Source organism: Panthera leo, chromosome C1, assembly GCF_018350215.1.
Source record: "Panthera leo isolate Ple1 chromosome C1, P.leo_Ple1_pat1.1, whole genome shotgun sequence".
Classification (NCBI taxonomy): domain Eukaryota; kingdom Metazoa; phylum Chordata; class Mammalia; order Carnivora; family Felidae; genus Panthera; species Panthera leo.
Window position 1 is genome coordinate 48238667 of NC_056686.1, and position 24109 is coordinate 48262775.

General features: G+C 42.1%; 1 protein-coding gene across 1 annotated transcript in view; it reads left to right on the forward strand.

Moving 5' to 3' along the window:
• FGGY (FGGY carbohydrate kinase domain containing) overlaps positions 1–24109 on the forward strand; it is a 417339-nt gene that overhangs the window by 293886 nt on the left and 99344 nt on the right. Inside the window, 2 exon segments of the mRNA XM_042951880.1 lie at positions 4571–4632; positions 16349–16496. Coding sequence (XP_042807814.1) covers positions 4571–4632; positions 16349–16496 — 210 coding nt within the window.

A 24109-nucleotide genomic window follows, 5' to 3' on the forward strand; every position in this document is an offset into this window, starting at 1 on the left:
TAGTGCAGAAGGTTTTTATCTTCATGAGGTCCCAATAGTTCATTTTTGCTTTTAATTCCCTTGTCTTTGGAGATGTGTCAAGTAAGAAATTGCTGCGGCTGAGGTCAGAGAGGTTTTTTCCTGCTTTCTCCTCTAGGGTTTTGATGGTTTCCTGTCTCACATTCAGGTCCTTTATCCATTTTGAGTTTATTTTTGTGAATGGTATAAGAAAGTGGTCTAGTTTCATCCTTCTGCATATTGCTGCCCAGTTCTCCCAACACCATGTGTTAAAGAGACTGTCTTTTTTCCATTGGATATTCTTTCCTGCTTTGTCAAAGATGAGTTGGCCATACTTTTGTGGGTCCAATTCTGGAGTCTCTATTCTATTCCATTGGTCTATGTGTCTGTTTTTGTGCCAACACCATGCTGTCTTGATGATTACAGCTTTGTAGTAGAGGCTAAAGTCTGGGATTGTGATGCCTCCCACTTTGGTCTTCTTCAAAATTACTTTGGCTCTTCAGGGCCTTTTGTGGTTCCATATGAATTTTAGAATTACTTGTTCTAGCTGCGAGAAGAATGCTGGTGCAATTTTGATTGGGATTGCATTGAATGTGTAAATAGCTTTGGGTAGTATTGACATTTTGACAATATTTATTCTTCCAATCCATCAGCAGGGAATGTCTTTCCATTTCTTTATATCTTCTTCAATTACCTTCATAAGCTTTCTATAGTTTTCAGCATACAGATCTTTTACATCTTTGGTTAGATTTATCCCTAGGTATTTTATGCTTCTTGGTGCAATTGTGAATGGGATCAGTTTCTTTATTTGTCTTTCTGTTGCTTCATTATTAGTGTATAAGAATGCAACTGATTTCTGTATGTTGATTTTGTATCCTGCAACTTTGCTGAATTCATGTATCAGTTCTAGCAGACTTTTGTTGGAGTCTGTCGGGTTTTCCATGTATAATATCATGTCATCTGCAAAAAGTGAAAGCTTGACTTCATCTTTGCCAGTTTTAATGCCTTTGATTTCTTTTTTTGTCTCATTGCTGATGCTAGAACTTCCAACACTATGTTAAACAACAGCGTTGAGAGTGGACATCCCTGTCATGTTCCTGATCTCAGGGGAAAGCTCTCAGTTTTTCCCCATTGAGGATATTAGCTGTGGGATTTTCATAAATGGCTTTTATGATGTTTAAGTATTTTCCTTCTATCCTGACTTTCTTGAGGGTTTTTATTAAGAAAGGATGCTGAATTTTGTCAGATGCTTTTTCTGCATCTATTGACAGGATCATATGGTTCTTATCTTTTCTTTTATTAATGTGATGTTTCACATTGATTGATTTGCGAATGCTGAACCAGCCCTGCAGCCCAGGAATGAATCCCACTTGATCATGGTGAATAATTCTTTTTATATGCTGTTGAATTTGATTTGCTAGTATCTTATTGAGAATTTTTCATCCATATTCATCAGGGATATTGGCCTGTAGTTCTCCTTTTTTGCTGGGTCTCTGTCTGGTTTAGGAATCAAAGTAATGCTGGCTTCATAGGATGAGTCTGGAAGTTTTCCTTCCCTTTCTATTTTTTGGAACAGCTTGAGAAGGATAGGTATTATCTCTGCTTTAAATGTCTGGTAGAATTCCCCTGGGAAGCCATCTGGTCCTGGACTCTTATTTGTTGGGAGATTTTTGATAACTGATTAAATTTCTTTGCTGGTTATGGGTCTGTTAAAGTTTTCTATTTCTTCCTGTTTGAGTTTTGAAAGTGTGTGGGTGCTTAGGAATTTGTCCATTTCTTCCAGGTTGTCCAGTTTGTTGGCACATAATTTTTCATAGTATTTCCTGATAATTGCTTGTATTTCTGAGGGATTTGGTTGTAATAATTCCATTTTCACTCATGATTTTATCTATTTGTGTCATGTCCCTTTCTTTTTGAGAAGTCTGGCTAGTGGTTTATCAATTTTGTTTATTTTTTCAAAAAACCAACTCTTGGTTTCATTGATCTGCTCTACAGTTTTTTTTAGATTCTATGTTGTTTATTTCTGCTCTGATCTTTATTATTTCTCTTCTTCTGCTGGGTTTGGGGTGTCTTTGCCATTCTGCTTTTATTTTCTTTAGGTGTGCTGTTAGATTTTGTATTTGGGATTTTTCTTGTTTCTTGAGATAGGCCTGGATTGCAGTGTATTTTCGTCTCAGGACTGCCTTCGCTGCATTCCAAAGCATTTGGATTGTTGTATTTTCATTTTCGTTTGTTTCCATATATTTTATAATTTCTTCTCTAATTGCCTGGTTGACCCACTCATTCTTTAGTAGGGTGTTCTTTAACCTCCATGCTTTTGGCGGTTTTCCAGACTTTTTCCTGTGGTTGATTTCAAGCTTCACAGCATTGTGGTGTGAAAGTGTGCATGGTATGATCTCAATTCTTGTATACTTATGAAGGGCTGTTTTGTGACCCAGTATGTGATCTATCTTGGAAAATGTTCCATGTGCACTCGAGAAGAAAGTATATTCTGTTGCTTTGGGATGCGGAGTTCTAAATATATCTGTCAAGTCCATCTGATCCAACGTATCATTCAGGGCCCTTGTTTCTTTATTGACCGTGTGTCTAGATGATCTATCCATTGTTGTAAGTGGGGTATTAAAGTCCCCTGCAATTACCACATTCTTATCAATAAGGTTGCTTATGTTTATGAGTAATTGTTTTATATATTTGGGGGCTCCTGTATTCGGCGCATAGACATTTATAATTGTTAGCTCTTCCTGATGGATAGACCCTGTAATTATCATGTAATGCCCTTCTTCATCTCTTGTTACAGCCTTTAATTTAAAGTCTCGTTTGTCTGATATAAGCATGTCTACTCCAGCTTTCTTTTGACTTCCAGTAGCATGATAGATAGTTCTCCTAACCCTCACTTTCAATCTGAAGGTGTCCTTAAATGTAAAATGTATCTCTTGTATACAGCAAATAGATGGGTCTTGGTTTTTTATCCATTCTGATACCCTGTGTCTTTTGGTTGGAGCATTTAGTCCATTTACATTCAGTGTTGTCTGTAGGTTTCATGCTTGTAGTGATGTCTCTGGTCCTTTGTGATCCTTGCAGCGTTTCACTCACAGAATCCCTCTTAGGATCTCTTGTAGGGCTGGTTTAGTGGTGATGAATTCCTTCAGTTTTTGTTTGGGAAGACCTTTATCTCTCCTTCTATTCTGAATGACAGACTTGCTGGATAAAGGATTTTTGGCTGCATATTTTTTTTTTGTTCATCACCTTGAAGATTTCTTGCCATTCCTTTCTGGCCTGCCAAGTTTCAGTAGGTAGGTCTCCCACTACTCTTATGGGTCTCCCTTTATAAGTTAGAGCCTGTTTATCCTTAGCTGCTTTCAGAATTTTCTCTTTATCCCTGTATTTTGCCAGTTTCACTATGATATGTCATGCAGAAGATTGATTCAAGTTACGTCTGAAGGGAGTTCTCTGTGCCTCTTGGATTTCAATGCCTTTTTCCTTCCCCAGATCAGGGAAGTTCTCAGCTATGATTTGTTCAAGTACACCTTCAGCCCCTTTCTCTCTTCTTCTTCTTCTGGAATTCCTATGATTCAGATATTGTTCCATTTGATCGCATCACTTAGTTTTCTAATTCTTCCCTCATACTCCTGGATTTTTTTATCTCCCTCTTTCTCAGCTTCCTCTTTTTCCATAATTTTATCTTCTAATTCACCTATTCTCTCCTCTGCCTCTTCAGTCCATGCTATGGCCACCTCCATTTTAGTTTGCACCTCATTTATAGCATTTTTAGCTCTTCTTGACTATTTCTTAGTCCCTTGATCTCTGTAGCAATAGATTCTCTGATGTCCTCTACGCTTTTTTCAAGCCCAGCGATTAATTTTATGACTGTTATTCTAAATTCTTGTTCCTTTGTATTGCTTAAATCGTTTTTGATCAATTCGTTAGCTGTCACTACTTCCTGGAGCTTCTTTTGAGGAGAATTGTTCCGTTTCGTCATTTTGGGTAGTGCCTGCGGCAGCTCCAAACTGCAGGGCACTTCCCCAGGAGGGGTCCTCTTGACAGCTCTAAGGCAACCCTTTGTGGTTGTTGTTGTTTGAACTAGTTAGTATTCCTTCCTCCTCTGTCTCTTTTACTCCCCCCCCAACGTTTGGTAAGACACAGTGAGTAATTCAAGGCCTGACCTTGCCTGGGCTACCAGCTTGGATGGGGAGGTGGAAATAGTGTGATCCGGAGATTGGTGCTTTAACACCCAGGCCCTTTGCCCCATACCTGGAGTTACTGCCTTCTCATTCCTGTCATCACCCCTCCTTTTGGGACCCGATACTATCTGTTGCTGCCACTTTAGCCTGAGAGTTTCATTTCCTGCTACTTTTTTCTTTAGACTGCGTTGTTTTGTGGATCAAAAGGCTGATAGTAGGTTAAGCCAAGCTAAATTTCTGAAATAGCTATGACACTGAAGTTGAGTTAGCATTTTAGCATAGATCCTCTATGGACAAAGAATGGAAAGAAACAGACATTTTAATATATCCCTTTCTGGCTTAAACATAAATCCGAGAAACTGTAAAACTGACCCATCTCTCTTGTTTTTCAGATAGACCACGTGGTGCAGGGCCATGCTGCCTTCCCTGAACTACAAGCCAAGGCCACAGCCAGGTAACTGCTGTCCCTGTTCCCTTTTGTAAGCTCCTGTGCATTCCTGCACTGAAGGCATTCAGTCCCTTTAGGCAGATGTGTGATTTTCAGTTCCTATGGGCAGTGAAGATGCCTGGCAGTATTTGGTTATAAGATGATCCAGGACGTACATGCATTAATTTTCAAAATGATCTAAGAGAATTCAAAGAAACTAGAGATCCCCAAAGAATATGCCAGGAACCCTGGCTGAGAGACTCTAATCTAGTAGAAGGAACATGGATTTGGGGATCAGAACTTCTTGGGTTCAAGTTCAAATCCAGCTTTACTCCTTACTTGGTGTGTGACCTTGGGCAAGTTATCCAATCTCTTTAAGCCTTTCTCTTCATCTGTAAAACTGAGGATATTAACTGCTACAAAATGATTTTCAGGAAATGTTGTTAAGCGAAGAAAGCAAAGAAGTGTTTACAGTTCCCTTCTTTTTATGTAGAAGAAAGATGACTATAAGAAACTATATGTGTACTTACTTGTGCAAGAGAAATGCAGGGAAGTTAAATCAGAAAGTGACGAGACTGGTTACCTAGAGGTGGTGGGTAGGCATGCAGTAGAAATATGGGGGAGTGTGAACAGCGTCATAGGTGGAAATGGTACTTCTTTGAGTACGTTTTTCGATATACCCTAATTCTTAGAACCATGGTGATGCTTCTTGTATCCCTGAAAATAGAAGGGAGGGAGGGAGGGAGCAAGGTTGGTTAGGTAGGTAGGTTAGGTAAGGTAGGTAGATAGATAGTTATGAGGATATACGTATGTGGTGAGAATAGGCAAAATAAAATACAGTTAGCAAAAACGAAACGTATTGTATTAATGAATAACATAACCGCACTAAGAAGGGTTTCGGAAAGAAAAGAACTAACTTAAGTAATTTTGGAAAAAAATGTTTTGATAGTATAATGTATGGTTAAAGATAAAATAACTATACTTGAGTATTATAGTCTAATTCCTAAATTTGTTTTTCATTAATGTCTGGATGAGCTCTTCTGAAAATCTGTCATGTGTATACCACAACTGAACAAATAAATAACTACATTATGGATAATGGGAGCCAGGTTTCTCTTAAATAGGGAAAGGGAAGCTTACAATGAACCCTATGGTAGTGGGTGGAAATTGGAGATATTAGGATCAGATTGTGATTTTGTATGTATGTGTGTAGGTGTAGCTATGTACAGATAGAGCTATAGCTATAGAGAGAAATAAATCCAGTGTGTATGTTCATGTGTGAGTACACATACATATGTTCCCTGTGTTCTCTGCTGAGATGGCCTAGAACCAATGACCCCTAGGAGCAGTTTGCATGGCTAGCACCAGATCCTGGTTTTTAAATAGTGTTCTCTACCGAAAAGTAGGTTTTAGAAACATGGCCGATTCCAAAGCGAGAGCGGGGGACATATACACATGAACGTTTTGTGATGCCAGAAAGTAAGGAACTACTCAAAGAAGAATTGTCGAAGGGCACAGGAGCCAGCACTAAGAATCTCTCAGTGGTCTTTGGGGACAGTTTGATCAACTGAATTAGTAATGATAGTATAAAGTGACTCCTTGAGGCCATACTTATTGAAGAAATAAGTAGGGAAGAAAAGGCAGATTTCCCTTTGCACTGCAAGGACCATGTACTTGAAATTAATAAATGTGGAGGAGAGGTGCCTGTGTGGCTCAGTCAGTTAAGCATCCGACCCTTAGTTTTGGCACAGGTCATGATCTCATGGATTGTGTGTTCAAGCCCCGCATCAGGCTCCGTGCTGATAGTGTGGAGTCGGCTTGGGATTCTGTCTCTTCCTCTCTTCCTCTCTCTCTGCCCCTCCCCTCCTCATTCTCTCTTTCTCTCAAAATAGATAGACCTTAAAAAATAAATGTGGAGGGAATAATGGAACTAAAAGATCATTGTTAGGCAAACAGCACTTATTGCAAGCAAGAATCACCAATGGATGCTGAAATTAGTGAGTGAAAGTATGATGCTAAGCAGGATACATGCATAGTCCCAAAGTATCTCACTCTTTAATAGCAAAGGAAAAAGGGTAACTTCACAGTGGAGAGATCTGGCAGACAACACCTCTCTCATGATTCGTGAGTTTGAGCCCCACATCAAGCTCTGTGCTGCCAGTGTGGAGCCTGCTTGGGATTCTCTCTCTCTCCCATTCTCTCTGTCCCTCCCCACCCTCTCAAAATAAATAAATAAACTCAAAAAAAAAAAAATAATGTACTTATGTTAATTTCTTAGGTGATGAGTATAGGAAAATCTGTGTACTATTTTTGTAACTTTTCTGTAAGTCTAAAGTTACTTCAAAATGAAATCCATTTATTATTTTTTTTAACTGCTTAAGACAGGAGTGCTGTTGGGCCTTTTTAGAAAAGTAAGGTATGCTATAATATTAACAGAAAAACCCCATGTAGCAAGTACATGGAAAATGAGAGACAGTCTAAGGTAGAGGTTAATACCATAGACTCTGGAGCCTGTTTGAATAGTGGGTAGCATATGGTGACAAGGGTCAAGCTGTTCTAAGTTTTCAGGGAATTAAAGTAGTAGTGATGGAAGTTGTCGTTATGGGTGTCATTACTTATATTAGACATTTCCACCCCACCAAGGGGCTTACATTCTAATAGGGGAGGCACCTACACAGAGCAGAATGAGATGCATACTATACTAGAACGTAAGCTGTCTGGGGGCACCTGCGTGGCTCAGTCGGTTGAGCATCCAACTTCCGCTCAGGTCATAATCTTGTGGTTCGTGAGTTTGAGCCCCACGTCAGGCTCTCTGCTGTCAACACAGAGCCCACTTTGGATCCTCGCTCTCCCTCTCTCTCTATCTTTCTCCTGCTTGCGCACTCTTTATCTCTCTCTCAAATAATAAATAAACTTAAAAAAAGCAGTCTATTGTCAGGGTGTAGATAAGGAATGGTCCTGCAAGGGAGTTTGAGGAAAGCTTCAGAAGCTTTCTCTTCTAGCAATCCCTGGTTATGACCCTCTTACCACTGAGAGGGATCACACCATGTAACTTCATCAACTCACACTTTATTTGGCTTAGAGACCATGTAACCTAGAGCAAGGGTTCCTACCTTCAGATCATGAGCGAACCCCTTAATTTGTGTGCAGAGTTTTGTTGATTGTATTCTTACGGGTATAATTCTCTGAAGGGAAGCCATCACTTTCATCAGATTCTTGAAGGAATCCAGCATTCATAAACCACAAACCCAAAGACAAGAACACTGGATTTGGAGTTCAGAGATTTGGATTCAAACCCCAGCTCCCAACATGCATCATCATATGAATTTGTTTCCCCGTCAGAACATGGGGTAGTCACTCTGCAAGAACCAGCCCTGGGTACCTCTGAGAATTTGTTTTGATTTTAATGAGGTAATGTATTTGGCAAGGCTTTGTAAACTCTACTGTGACAATTATGACAACAGCTCTTTCTGCCACTATTACTAATGGTTATAAAAGTGGAGGATGTTTTGGTGGTGGTGGTTCTAGGGTTAAGCAGCAGAGCAGTCATCCATAACCTGCTGACCTTCTTGCGGAAAGTGTGGTAAAGTAGCCAGAATGCTGGGCTGAGAATTGGAGGTCTGGATTCTTGTGCCATTTCTGCCATAATTGTCTCAGTGACTCAGTTTCCTCACCCATAAAACCACAATAATACTTCCTTGCTTACCTCATTTTACAGATGTTATGTGGATGAAAATAGATTGTGGAAATGCCAGTCTCTGAAGATCTTAAAGCCCAATACAAACCTAAGGGATAGGTAGATTTTGGAATGCAATATTCAAAATTTCCACAGCTCTACTCAGTGAATGAGCCTCATGTGAATAGTTTTTATAGAGAAGAAGAGAGAGAGATTTATGGATTAGTGTGCAGACTCAGAGAAACAACAGCACAGGGTGGTGCAGAAGCAGCAACTCATAGAATTCAGAACTGGAGTCAACTGGATTTAAATCCCAACTCTTTCCACATACTAGTCGACTTTACCCCGTCTTCCTTCTACCTCCCTGTATTTCTCCCCTTTTAGAGATAAGCTTCTCCAAAGCATTGCCTCCATCCTTGGTCACTATTTCCTCACTTTGTATACTCATCCTTTGCCCACTTCAATTTGAATTCTGTACCCATTGACCCCTGAAACTGTTAAGGTTAAGGTCCCTAGTGACCTCTGTTGCTGAGTCTATAGGGTGCATTCCAGTCCCCATCCTTGGACTCTCAGCAGGATGTGGCATCAATGAACACACCTTCCTCTGCTTTATAACACTCTCTTTCCTTGGCTTTCTTTCTGGAATGTTAACGTCTCCCAGTTTTCTTCCTATATCTCTGGCTTGTTCTTTTAGTATCCTTTTCAAATTCAAGACTATCACATCAAAGTTCTTTACAGCTAGGGTTCTGGACCCTTTTCCTTCTCTCTTTGTCATTCTTCCATGATGCTCCCATCTATGTATACTCTTGGCTTCATTTCTTTCTTAAATTTTACATCCAGCTCGTATATTTAGCAGGTATTCAATAAATGTTGGTTCTCTTTCCTCTCACGTTGCTTCTATTGTTTTGTAAAAGAAAGCGCATCTCTGTCTTACAGATCTATGAATAGAATATCCCAAGACTACAGAGGTCTTAGGACGAAATAGGCATGACTTTACTGAAGTGAATTTGGCTGTTTGGAAAGGACAGCAAATCCCTTGGAATCAGAGACTGTAGGTCTCTTTTGGTGCAGCTTGAGGCTCTCTGAAAGCAGAGTGCAAGTTACTCCTGCCTTAGAGCTTAGCATCAGCAAATCCTATTTGAAACTGTAAGAACAAGTGCTGATAAACAGATTTAGTATTTCATACTCTTGATTTGCCATAATCTTCTCAGACCCATCCCTGAAGAGTGATGTTTTGTGAGCTTATAAATTAAGTAAACAATAACTAGATGTGCTCGTGCGTGTAATTGGCAACCATAGTCTCTCTCTCTCTCTGTGAGGCCAAACTTTCACTCCTTAGACAGAGACTGCCTTACACTGATCATAACTTTGGCTCTTTTCCCCTAAACTGTCCTTTATTGTCTTAATTCTCTTATAGAACCTTAACTCCCACTGTCTCAGAAGGAGGTTCTGGTGATAGCAGAATTTGGTGGGGAGGTGTTGGCACAAACCACAAGCGCTAGATTCAAGGTTGGCAGCAGAACAAAGGTGATGAGTAATGAGTGTCTTATGAGCATTTATAATAGTGAACAAAGTTAAAAAAAAGTCCCTATTTTCATGGAAATTATATATACACAATAGATACATACAAATTGTGTGTGTGTAGGTAAAGAGCACACATTTGCACACCAGGAGTTGATAAACTTTCTAAAGAAAAACAGATGAGGGGCACGTGGGGGGGCTCATTCGGTTAAGTGTCAGATTTCATCTCAGCTCATGATCTCATGGTTTGTGAGTTCAAGCCCCATGTCAGGCTCTGTGCTGACAGCTCAGAGCCTGGAGCCTGCTTCGGATTCTGTGTCTCCCCCTCTCTCTGTCTGTCCCCTGCTTGTGCTCTCTCTCTCTCTCTCAAAAATAAACTTAAACAAAAACAGAGATGAGTAAAGAGACAGAACGAGGGGTGTTGAGGTGATGGATGGGAACTCTTTCAGGTGAGGAAGCCATCTTTGATGGGGTGACACTTGTGCGGGACTCTGAATAAAAAGTGGAAACAAACCATGACTCAGTGGGTTACGTGGCAACTCAAGAGTATATAAAATAACGAAGTCTGTATATCAGTACTTGTTTCTGCAGTTTTAAGTAAGATTTGCTGATGGCTTAGCTCTGAGACAGGGGTCATCTGTTTTTGGAGCTCCCCAAGCCATACCAAAGTACCTGAGGAAGAGCAAGGCCCCAGGCCTTGAGGCAGCAGCCCGCTTGGGGGGCTCCGGGAGACTATAAAGGCCCTTGTGGCTGGACCAGACGGGGAGGGAGTTGGGAACAGGTAAGGGCTTGAAAGTTAGCCAAGGCCAAACCATGGAAGTCATTGAAGGTAACCATGAAGACCCTGGCTTTTATTCAAGGTTTTCATTTCTGAGCCAGAGGAGAAAGCCACCATCAGATTTACCTTAGAAGGATTGCTTTGGCTGCTCTGTGGAGAGGACACAAGACCCTTTTGGTGAGGAGAGAGGAACAGAGTAGAACAGAGGGCCCCTAATGTCAGCAAGCTCTCAGTCTACCAAAAGGGGACGACTGTAATCAGACGCCCAGCCTGTTGTGAGTTACTTTTACAGAGGTCACTGCAAGCAGTGATCATTTCTTGTGCTCTCCTGGTTTCAGGCCCCTTGAGATTACCGGAATGAAGTTTTCCCAAGCCACGTTTTCTCTCCCAACCTTTCTTTTCTCCCACTCTCTTGGATTTTTCTGCCATTTCTGTAGGGACAGTCAGTGTTTCTCAGTCTGATTTATTTCTCAGACCTTTTTTTTTTTTCTTTTTGCCACTGTGATTCCCGTCATCCCACTGAGGATCACTTCCTTCAAATGCACTGGGCCCCATGGGCCAAATCTCAGGTGCATTTAAAGCTCCTCATTAAAGGCTGTGTATATTCCACTGGAGCAGGGAAAGGAAAAAGAAAAGACAAGAACAGTTATTGAGAACTTGCAGTGTTCCTGACACTGCTCTTTCTGATAGCTATATATATATACATATATATATATATATATATATGTATATATATATACATACATATATGTGTATAATTTCATTGAATTCTTTTTTTAATCAATAAACTTTATTTCTTTTTTTTCTTTTTTCTTTTTTTTTACTTTACATCCAAATTAGTTAGCATAGAGTGCAACAATGATTTCAGGAGTAGATTCCTTAGTGCCCCTTACCCATTTAGCCCATCCCCCCTCCCACCCTCCCTCCAGTAACCTTCTGTTTGTTCTCCATATTTATGAGTCTCTTATGCTTTGTCCCCCTCCCTGTTTTTATATTACTTTTGTTTCCCTTCCCTTATGTTCAACTGTTTTGTGTCTTAAAGTCCTCATATGGGTGAAGTCATATGATTTCTGATGAGGAAATGAGGATTAAAGGGACCTCTTCGACTCCACTTCTAAAGATTATTCTCACTTTCCATTCTCCTCTGGTGTTCTCAGATTGCTTCCTTGGCCTTTATGGCTCCTTGAGTCTCGGCCCCTCATTCTGACAACTGGGGCCATCAGTCTGTCAGCAAGTATTTACTTGGGCTCCCCTGAGCTAGGACAGTCATGGAACGAGGGTGATGATATTAACACCTTTCATCCCCTAGGATGTGCCAGGATAATCACTAAATTCTTGATGGCTCTTGAATGAGAAATGTTTCTTAAACAGAAATAAGCTACATATCATAATGCCTTTCTTTGGCTTCTGTTTTGCATGCAAGGATTAGAAAGTACTTGGGGCATTGGGGTCCCCTCAGAAAGACTGAGGACTGTGCTGACTTAGGAAATAAATTCTCCATTTTCTCCCTCTCGGTGGTTACTGTTGCTCAGCACAGTGCCTGGCACATGGAAGGGGGGTGGTGTCCCAAGATATTTTTCCTCTTCCCCGCTCCATTCTGAGGTGTAGACCAGAGTGCCTGGAACATCGTGTCCATATGACTCCAGAGATCCGCCCTTTGGCAAACCAGTGGTACAGTGAAACATAGAGTTGTAAACAACCCAGAAATTCCAGTTCTGGTATTCTGCGTTGGAAGACATGTATGTAAAACAGTGCCATGTAGGGAGAGCTAGACAGTGAATAACATCTTATGCCAGACAAGAAAGTTTGTGCTTTATCTTGAGGATAATGGAGAGCAGCCCCTGAAGGGTTCTGGGTAGGGGTGTGAGTCATGATCACAGTTGAATTTTAAAGTTTACTTATTCATTTTGAGAAAATGAGAGAGTGAGAGAGTGTGCGCAAACAGACAAGGGGCAGAGAGAAAGAGAGAGGGAGAGAGAGAATCCCAGGCAGGCACAGGTCTGTTAGCACAGAGCCTGACCTGGCAGCTCAATCCCCCAACTACGAGATCATGACCTGAGCTGAAATCAAGAGTAGGACTTGATTTCACCCAGACACCCCCTCCCCACACCCCGAGTTGCATTTTAGAAGAATCACCGAGGAAGGAGTGTAGGAAACCTAGTTGGGAGTGGGCAAGATTTCAAGAATGGACTTCCAAGAGGAACCATTGGTTGGGTTGTTGGCTGTCTGACCTGGAACTCAGGAAAGAAATGAGCAGGAGATGCGAGCATATATTTGAAAGTCCTCAGCCCTAGATGGTACCTGGAGCCACGAGAGGAAGATGGGATCATCCAAGGGTATGGAAAGAGGGACAAGTCTCTGGGAGACTTAAGATATTTAAGGGACAAGTAACGAAAGAGAACCAGCTGGAGAGGAGGTACGAAAACCAAAGGAGTATAGTGTCTGGAATCAAGAGAAAGAGAACCAATGAGTAAGAAGTGGTCAAATGGTACAGAATGAAAGAGAATTCAAGTAAGATAAAGGCAGGAGATGGTCCATTGGAGCTGGAAGCAAAGGCTATCGTTCCTCACTGTGGGACCAGTTTCAGTAGACTACGTATTGCAGCGGGTCAAGAGGTGAGGAACTGAAGACAGACAGACTTCCTCAACTCCTAGAAAGGACATACATGTCTTCTTCTAGACCATGTATTATGATTTTTGCTTTGAAATTATGGTCACTACACTTCTGGGCAGCCCAAGAATCCAAAGAATTAACTGATTTATAGAGAGGGAGGAGAGAGTAGAGATTCCAGGGGTGCTATCCTCATCTAAGATTATAAATAATAAAGTCTGTGAACAGTCTTCCCTGACTCTTGGATGTTTCAAAGCTAGAAATGAATTTCCTACGAGGGGAAGGGAGGGGAAACTATTTATTCATTACCTCTCATTGTACAGTGCTGAGGCTGTATATTGAATCTTCACAGCAGCCTGTAAGGGAAAAGAATTAGTCCTGAGTATAGAAAAGTTAATGAAGCTTAGGGAATTTGTGTACCTGACCACCCAGCTGCTACACAGTGAATGTACTGTGTGAAGGTTGCAACTGTGTTTTCTTCAACATATGCAGTGGGACCGGGGCAGCAGGAATTTCTCCCTCTGACCGAAGATACGTGAGCCTGGGGGTTGTGAGAGGGAAGGAGAAGCACACACTTGAAACAGTTGATGTGTGATTCCCGAGCTGGGAGAGGTCAGACCGCCATTTGAGAAGGAATTGGTAAAAAATAAAAACATAAAAAATAATAAAAAAAAAATACAAAATGAAACAAAGTCAGAACCAAAAAAGGCATCATGTAAGGTTAAAATTATGTGAATAATGATGTGCATTTGTTATTATAATGTTTTCCAAGTGCATTTCATTTTGAATGATATACTCAGATAGCACACATGGTAAGGTATAATTGGAAAAACGTGCAGGAGAATGGCCGCATTCAAAGAATAAACATACAGCTGTGAGGAGGTTAGGAGTCAAAGGGGTAAGCATATGGCCCGTCCCCCAGGGATCTCATTAGTGCATGAGTGACCATATATGTAAGAGGCTAAACGAATCTCACTGTTTGCAAAGACCCACGGTAAATGAGACAATGACAAATCAATAGTAATTAGGCCTATAGGTTCTTATTGACCCAGATGTCTGAAACCAAATGCCCTACCCTGAGATTCCTTGAGAGGCAAATGAAAAGATTTATAGATGTGTGCTTTAAAAAAAAAAAAAAAAGCCCTTCGCTTTAAGTGCAGTGATGGTATTCTGAAGTCGGATGTTGCTAGAATCAGTGCAGACTCTGGATTCTGGCTCGGATGGACGTTCCTGTGGCTTTTGTGGTCAATGTTCCTTTTGGACCGTGAGCAGAGAGAGTTGGGAAATAGAAAACCAGGATGTGATTGTATTCTACCCAGGTATATGGCTCCGGCCCTACCTTCCAGGGAGGCCTCCAGGATCCTCTCCTAACACTGTCAGAGAATCATGCTAAAGCAGAGTTCGAATGTGGGCTTTGACAAGTCTTTTCCAATCTGGGTTACAGATATGGCTTCAGAATCCCTCAGAGAAGGCTTTGTTTAAATTTGAACTTGGTCACTTGTCTTCACTTCTTTGAGCATCTTGCATAGGCCTGCACACGTGCACACAGACATACTCCCTCACTCTGGCACTTACGTGGAGCAGTTTTGGTTTTCTATCCTTCCTATATTGGAGTTCCACACAAAATTTTTATTTAACCAGGGGCACCTGGGTGGCTCAGTCGGTTACGTGTCCAACTTCAGCTCACTTCATGATCTCACAATTCGTGGGTTCGAGCGCTGCGTCAGGCTCTGTGCTGATGGCTCAGAGACTCCAGCCTGCGTCGGATTCTGTGTCTCCCTCTCTCTCTGCCCCTCCCCCACTTGCGTTCTGCCTCTCTCTCAAGAATAAATAAACATTAAAAAAAATTAAGAAAAATTTTTATTTAACAAAAGGGTTTGAAAACCACTGCTCTAGTTGTTTGTCTCTTCCTTTAATGTTAGTTTAGAAAATTTTTGGGAACTTCATGGGCTCCATGGGAACATTCACAGTGTCACAAAACTGGAATTAGAAATCTCTGAGCGACACTCCTAAAACATTTTTGAAATTCAAATACTGTCATCTTGAGTACCTTAGATATTACCCTCCCTTGGACATTGATTTCCTATACTTTTCTTCCTGCCATTGTTCAAGCCGTGAGATCTTTCCAAGGTCACCAGTGACAAGAGGCAAGGATGCCACCCTCTGATAAACCCACTTTCCTCTAGAATCGTTGGTACAAGACTTTGAGAATGAAGCACATTTAAAGAGGGGAAGGGCGACCAAATTTAACCTTTGTGCCTTGCAGTAAGATTCAGCTCCGTGAGATAGGTATTATGAGACCCATTTTATATGGGATAACTGAAGTTCACAGAGGGCGAGTTACTGGCCCATGTCACCCAGCTACCGATCTGAGCCCAGATCTACCAGAGGGCCAGGACCAGGACTACCGTAGCTCTCAGTCTCCTCACCTCTGTCTCCCTCTCCCCCCAGACATGTGGAGACTGTGACTCCCTCATCCTGCATCCAAAGAGACTGAGCCTTAGAAAGGAGCAGGAACAAACGTGACGCCATTTGGTGCCTTTGGGTAGGAAATCAAGTCTCCTAATTCCTGATCTAACTGCATTCCTCTGTGCTGTCACTTCCTGTGGCCCAGCTCCTATGCTGAGTCCAAGAACTTAGGTTTATACTCGTCACCCCATCATTATTGTTACAATTAGCAATACAGATTTTTTAAAAATCCTTTACATATGTCCACTATTGTCCCGTTTACAAAATACCGTATCTTCACATGCATAGCCTCCTTTGATCTTGACAATAACCCCATGAGGTAAGTTGGACAGGGATTATGCTATCTGTTTTTACAGATGCGAAGAAAGTGGTTCAGAAAGTTTGAGTAACTTTCTCATGGTCACACACCTACTAGGGGTAAAGCCCCTCCTGGCCCTGGTCTTCCGATTCCAAGCCTTTCCGCTTTGCACCAGGACATGCTGCCTGTTCTTGGTGATGGCACTTCATGATCTGAGAGTACAAAATGCTGGTTTCTGGGGGTTTGGGTAGTTTCTTTGCTGAAGGTTGGGGACTCTGCTTTTTTTCTGGATCTGATAGGGAAGTACAGATTGTTTCTTTCTGCCGAAGAGTTTGCCTCCCGACCCTACCCCCCCCCCCCCTTTTCAAAACAAAATCAACGTCTCTTCCAGATGCCAAAGTGTATATGCATATTTGAACAGTCACCTGGATCTGATTAAGAAGGCTCGGCCTGTGGGTTTCCTCACTGTTGATTTACATGTTTGGCCAGACTTCCATGGCAACCGGTCTCCCTTAGCAGATCTGACACTAAAGGGCATGGTAAGTAACAGCCAGTCCTTGCACGAAGGTGCAGGCAGGCCAAAGGTCTACAAAGTTGGGAGGAAGCAAAGTGAGGGGAAAGGAAAAGAGGAAAAATAAACAAGGCGGGGCAAGGGCACACAGGCTTCTTGCAGATGCATCGCTTGTTGCGAAGGCCCTTGCTGCTCCATAGGATGAGCTGCTGAAAGTTCTCATTGTTGCCGAGCCAATCTTGAAAGCGTTAAAAGCAGTATTTCTTACATTTAGCTACTGCTGCCTCTTTGTCCTGTGGAGCGGCTGGAAGTCATGAGCCCCTGCCTTATGATTTTTTATTCACATCAGTTTGCAGAGTCATGTTTTCTGTCTCCATCCCCAGGCTGCCCAGTAAATAAGTGGTAAATATTACCACCCATGGTCTTGATTGCCATAACCACATGTCTGCTCAAGCTCTGAGTCAGAGCTGTTCCGAGTGCATGTTAACATTATTAGGATTTCAGATTAAGCTTTGCTAAAAGGAAAAGAAAATTAATAACTTACACTGATGGATAAATTCAGCTGCTGGTGACCTTTGGGGTCACTGATGGTACAGAAAATTTGGAGCCCTCCTTTAGGAGCCAGGATCAACTTGTGGCAGAGTTCATAGCCTCCTAAACTAAGATAGAACACCCTGGTGGCCAGGCAAGATTAGGTGGCTGAGTGTAGGTAGTATACCATTGAGAATCGTATTTGAGGTTGGAAGAAGCACGTTCAAGCTAGAGAAATAGAAGTCAACTTCAGTTCCCGGAAGCCAAGAGAGGCCACAAATGGGAAAATAAACCAGGAATTCAGAATCCAGGAAGATGTCAAGATGTCAAGAAGTCAAGAAGCAGAATGTGCAGTGAATGGAGGTGGGAGTTCAGGATGGAGGCCAAACGTGGCAATTCAGGGTTTACACTGAGTGACGGTAGAACAGGCGGCTGGCTTTGAGAACTTCGAGACTCAAAATTCTATGGTTTTATGACTGATTTTATTGAGATTTTTAAAATGTTTTTATGACGCCGGTAGGAAGGCCTGATCTTTATTTTCATTACCTAGTTGATACAATCAACTTCTGCTAATAAAAGGGGAGTCGCAGGAAAAGAAAAGAAAATGGGACGTAGCCAAAGTTATGTCTGTCTGGAGTCCATGAAGCGTGCCCACACCACCGACAATGAGCTTGGCCTCCTTACTTGGCCTGCAGAAGCAGAAGAGGAAAGTTGGGAGAGGGTCATGTGGCCACAAACTGCAGCCAGAAAGCTGCCCTTGCAGATAACTGACTCCTGGGTACCAACAGGTTGGGGTAGAACACATTTTGCGTGGGTACAAGAGTGAGTGACTTAACTGGAGACAAATACCTGAAGCCAAATGTAATGGGCCTTTAAAATGTTCACGATGTTAAGAAGCATGACCAGTTCATAAGATGACCCCAGAACAATGCAGGGCTGTGGAGTGAAATGATCATGGGTCTGGAGCCCATGGCCTTGGATCTGGAGTCCTTACCTCTCTTGCCAACTTCTGTCATACCCAGCTTCAATACCCAGCATGGCAGGACTCATGGCTCCCAGTGTCTTTTCTCTGTTCCTTAAAACCAAGCCTGACACCCAAAGACTTAAGAATTGCCACCGTAAGGATATTCTTATAAAGGTAACCTCAATCCAAAGTGTAATTCCAAAGGAGCCAATGGAATGTTTTCATGAATGCCTGTCTCATTATAACAAGTACAGCTAAGTACATGCTTACCAAAGAAGGCTTCTTACACGGGGACATACTCCCAATTGTATCAGAAGATCCTAGTATGTTTACTTTTTGAAAAGTTTTACAAACATAACTCACATCTCATGTACTGTTTCTTAACAGTGATTTCCTTTTGTAACTGGCCTTGGGTTGGGCTTACATTGGAATAGCTGTCTCTCCATGAATTTACATCACATCACTAGAAGGAGAAGGTGACCTTGGTAAGACAAAAGGAAGGAAATTCTGGACTAAAAATTTCTCCCAGTATTTCTTGCTTTTTTTTTGAGAAAGAGTGAGGGGCAGAGGGAGAGAGAGAGAAGGAATCCCACAAGGGGCAGAGGGATTTTTTTTGAGAGAGGGGGAGGGACAGAGAGAACTAGGGCTCGTGTTCACCTGAAGTGGGGCACAAGCTCACCCGATGCAGGACTCGAGATCACGAACCATGAGATCATGACCTGAGCCGAAGTCAGATGCTTAACCGACTGAGCCACCCAGGCACTGCCCCCGCCAGTATTTCTTTCCCTCAGTTTCAGATAACATCAAAGTAATCACCCTGAAATCTCTACTGTCATGTTATCCTTTGTCAGAACCTGCAGTGACTACTATCTCCAGCACTCATTTAGTAGATCTTTATTTTTTACCTAGAAGTGCCTAGCACTGCCGTAGATACAGTAAGGTACAACAATATGTATATTCACAGAGCATGTTTCAAGGGAGGGAAGGGAAGTGCTTGATAGAATGTCTACTTAGCAACTGTAATGGTCAGGATATTCCCAGTAGAGAAGGAAACCTATGTGATTTCTTCTTTTGGCTTCTGAAACATTTCTCTGGACATATACTAAGTACTTAATATGTACTTAATTGACAGTCAACATGGAGATAAGAAAGAAACCATGTATTGCTTTGAAAAACATACGTATGAACAGTTTGCTAATATTAAATAGATTGGTTGCTGCTCTTAGTATCCATATGATATGTATTTAATACCAATATTAATGTCCAGTTAAATGAAGCCAAGAGGTTCCCATTTTATCCTACTTATGAAGACATTTGCTTATCAACTAATTAATTAAATATTTGAACTAATACAGGCCTTTTATAGTTGCTGGGCGATATAAGAATAACTAGATGTAATTCCAACCGTCAGGACTATTACTGTCGGGATGGGGGACTGGGCAGACAGAATATATAAACAGGTGATACTGGGCATGCCAGCTGCAGGTGCCACTTACTGTCCAGGGCTCCCTAGATGTGTGGGAGATGACTGCCCAGCCTAGTCTCAGAGGTCAGGACAGGCTTCAGACAGGAGGTGACATTGGCACTGAGTGAAGCAAGGAAGAGGGTTTGGAACCAGGAAAACCATAGTAAATGCAGTGTTCTAGAGGGGAGGAGAACATGGAACATGAACTCCTCCGAGTTTGGTTCCCTGCATCATTATCTAAGCAATGATAGATTGCATTTAGCATTTTATCTTGGTAGTAAAAAAAAAAAAAATCTCAAGAGAAGCCCTGGACCCTCTGTGTACTTCTGCTTTCTAGCACTACACTCTCCCAGTTCTTTATCCTTCGCTCGGTTGACTCTTGTCTCTTATCTTTGTTATTCATTCATTATTGATCACCTACTACGAACACAAAGAAAAAAAGAAACTGTGGGTGTCCCAAATTCACATAAAACCAGGGAGATGATTATTGCGTACATGTGAGTGTGTGCATGAACATTACGCAGTGTGATGCTTGTGATGCAGGTATCTGTGCAAGCCAAAACAGGCGCTCAGTGGATGTCGGACTTTGAATGATTTTTTTTTTTTTATGTGGCATTTGGGTAGTAAGACCTGATGCAGACTTCCTCTTCTTCATTTGAAAATACATGTGAGGATGCAAAAAAAAAAAAAAAAAGGCATAAACTCACACTGACTTTGAAAATTAACATGTCGTTCAACTAGCAACACCAGCACCAACAGTCTCAGAGAGAATCTGGGAAGAATTTTAGAATCTAAAAGACTAGCTGGAACTTGTTTCATAAACATAATACATGACATATAAGCAAAGTGAACCTCTAGCGTTGCAAGAGGTTAGACCTACCTTCTGCTCCTTGGCTTAATAACGCAAGGTCCCTTTAAGCCTAAGAATAGGGCAGGCCTCCCTCTATGCTGCTGCTGATGGTTAGGGTGTTTTGTTTTTTTGGAAGCAGCCAGTGAGTTTAATTTCCCAGAACTCTCCCACAACCCCAGACCTTATCTTCCCTTTCAGTTCAATCCATCAGAAAACTGCCAACCCAAGAGGCCAGCTGGGCAGGAAGACCCATCTGGGATGAATGCTGCTGCCCTACGTTCTGAGGATCCCGAGTAAAACTCTGTTAATGGGAGTCAACATTAGGAAAAGCTGTGAATTTGGAGGAGGGCTATAGGTTTGCACATCTGCTGTCTGTTCTAAGGGTAGAAAACCGGGTAGTGGTGAGGCCACCAAAGCTACCCAAAATAGAAGCTGCTAATTAAAAAAAAAAAAATTTTTTTTTTAAATAGGGACGCCTCGGTGGCTCAGTCGGTTAAGTGCCAACTTCAGCTAAGGTCATGATCTCACAGTGGTTCGCCGTGAATTCGAGCCCTGCATCAGTCTCTGTGCTGACAGCTCAGAGCCTGGAGCCTGCTTTAGAATCTGTGTCTCTCTCTCTCCCCCCCCATCTCTCTCTCTCTCTGCCCCTCCCCTGCTCATGCTCTGTATGTTTGTCTCTCAAAAATGAATAAACATTAAAAATATTAAAAAAAAAAACTGCTAGACTCTGGGAACTGGCAACTAGCTTTAGATCTGAAGAGGCATATCCAAGTTGCAGTCAGTGGGGCAGACAGTAAATCATGTGTACTCTCTGCTGAGAAGCACTGAATATGTATAGCTCTCTAGTTGAAATGAATAAAGAAATAATAAAGTGAGTCCATTAGAAAACAACATGTTGCATACAAAGCAAAAAGAAGTACCATTGGAACACAGGGAAAGGCCTCTTAAAGAAGTATTTACTACTGAAACCAAAAGAAAATATTAAAAAGACTCGGCATGTTCAGTAGGTTGTTTTTTTTTGTTTTTTGTTTTGTTTTTAAAGGCACATCTCTATGAAATAGGACAGAAACTTAGTGGGGGGAAAAGTGAGCTCAGATGGAAAGCCAGTGGAATGAGGAAAAAAAAAAGGAGATGATAAAGACAACTAAAAATACAGAATAGCAGAATTAAAACCTGCATTGAAGTCAATAAAAAACAATTTTTACAGAAGAAAATAAGATCACAGCTGCCATATGACCTAGCGTATATTTTACATTTATTAGAAAAAAAATTTGAGGTTAGGGACTACCTATGGCTTGTTTACTTTTTAAATTTCAGCAGTGTTTAGGGGTGCCTGGATGGCTCAATCGATGAGGCGTCCGACCTGAGCTCAGGTCATGATCTCACAGTTGTGGGTTTGAGCCCCACGTTGGGTTCTGTGCTGACAGCTCAGAGCCTGGAGCCTGCTTCAGATTCTGTGTCTCCCTCTCTCTCACGCTCTGTCTCTGTCTCTCAAAAAATAAATAAACATTAAAATTTTCAGCAGTGTTTTTAGGTCAAAGACAGGCATCGAATAATTGCCTTATGGCTAAGCAATTATTTCTGTCTTTATTTGTCAAGGAACGAATGAACGGTGACCTGCCTAAAGTCATAATGCCAAGAAATGGTCTGCCTAAATAAAAATGTGAGTCCTGACTTTGAGCAAGCACACCCCCACAGGCTGCCTTAACTCATAGCTCTTTACTCTGCACCATACACTAGTGACTGTGAGATGGGAGTCCTAACACCCGTCTCACACGTGGTTTCATACCAAACCACACTCCTCAGCCTGGTCCTCGCTCCCCTTCTCTGAAACCTGGCCCTCTTCCTTTCTCCCATGTTTGTCCTTACCCTGGCCCTTGGATTTAAGCTCTGACCTCTTCCTCTCCTCAGTAATGGTGCTTGTTTCCTTCCTGCTTTGACCTGGCTATAAACTCTTCTGCTTTAGAGCTGCCTGCCCTCAGAAGTAGGAACAGGGCATAACCCAGGAATCCTTCCCTTATGTGTGAACACATCATTTTCTTTTGTTCTGGTGACAGTTGGCTCCTGTCTATGTGCATGGCTGCTTCATTTCTCCTTCTGTGACTGACCTGTGGCACTAGGCTAAAAAGAGGTAGAGGCTAGGGATGTGGGCAGCTTAATGGTGTGCCTGGGCCAAGTAGACATCTATGTAAATATTTCTCCTTTCCACTTGATAAATTAGTTAAGGGCCCTGCATATGATGTGTAAAGGGAGCAGAAGCTCGGGTCATAGCAATCAGTATCAAAGCATTTAACACTGATGGCTCTAAGTTCTTTAAAAGGAAAACATAAGAAAAAATGCTTGTATTTAAAGAAATGTGGCATGGTCATGCATCAAGAAAAATGAAGCTAAATATTCATCATCAGGAATGGTGGCCTGTTTTAGATAGTTTTTATGATTGTTTTTATTTTATTTTTTAATGTGTATTTATTTTTGAGAGAGAGAGAGACAGACAGAGCATGGGCAGGGGAGGGGCAGAGAAAGGGAGACACAGAATCTAAAGCAGGTTCCAGACTCTGAGCTGTCAGCACAGAGCCCTACACAGGGCTCGAACTCACAAACTGTGAGATCATGATCTGAGCTGAAGTCAGACACTTGACCCACTGAGCCACCCAGGCACCCCTGATTGTTTTTATTTTAAATGTTTGGTTGGAGAGTTTTTACCCCTGTGAAACAGTAAAGGGAGCCCAGGGATCAAAGTCAGATCTGCATTGGCATCCTGCCTTGAAAATGTACCAGCTGTGTGACCTTTGACATTAGCTCTGTGAGGTCAGTCTGCTCATCAGTAAGTGGGACAGGCTTCCTTAGGGGATGATTGTCAGAATCAACAAGGGGGAGACTATCACATAGTGGACAGACAACACCAGCAAATACTTCGGAACCTGTGGCTTCTGCTCGGTGGCCCTTATCTGCGTGTTAGAAGATGATAGCAGGATTCTAAGTGTAGCCTTTGGATGCCAAGTAGCCAGTCATGAGCCATCCCCCTCAGCCCAGGGACCATCTGGACTCAGCAGCCACGGAGGTCATCGGCTGTGCACGACCAGCTGGTGAAGGCAAACAGTCACTTGGTCCTCACAGAAGCCACATTTCATACTGTACAGAGATTAGTCTTTTCTCTACATAAGTCCTTAGGCTTCACTTCCCTTAACCACAGCAGGAAACACTCAAATTTTGTGTGCCTTACAAAACTTTAGTGCTGGAGGAATTTAGAAAGAGGGCATGCGTCTCGGTATATATGACTAGTTTCTATTCTCAAATTAATACTACCTCTTTGTTTTGGCGCTTTTTAAAACATTCTTTTCCTGAAATATCCAAGAAGTCAATTCATCAAATGTAATCAAAGAAGCAAGTCATGTCAGAAGCCTATCAGGCCATGAAAACACCATATCCCCCAGTGGTTGAAACGTGTTTTCTCTGCTTCCTTTTGCAAGAACAGCGCTACCCAGAACGGAAAGTTATTTTCTCGTGCTTTGAAGAGCTGTGATTTCTAACATAAGACCATATGCTGCTCAAACTGCTGGAGAGGTTGAGTCCTGCTCCAACGGCTCTTCAAAGCAAGCCCAGAGCAAGTGTGCATGTGAAAAACCGAGACAGAGAAAGGGAAGACGCGTTGTAAGATCTTAGCCGGTTCCCAGAGGACGGAACCCCAGCTAGAGATGGACCTTGCTAAACAGTGTCCGATGTGGATGGAGTCAGCAATGCAGATGAGGCTTTGCAAGATCTCAGGAGGAGCCACAGGCTGTCTCCCAGTGGCTTCCTCTGATGGGGAGGAGGATGCCAGACCTGGAAGCT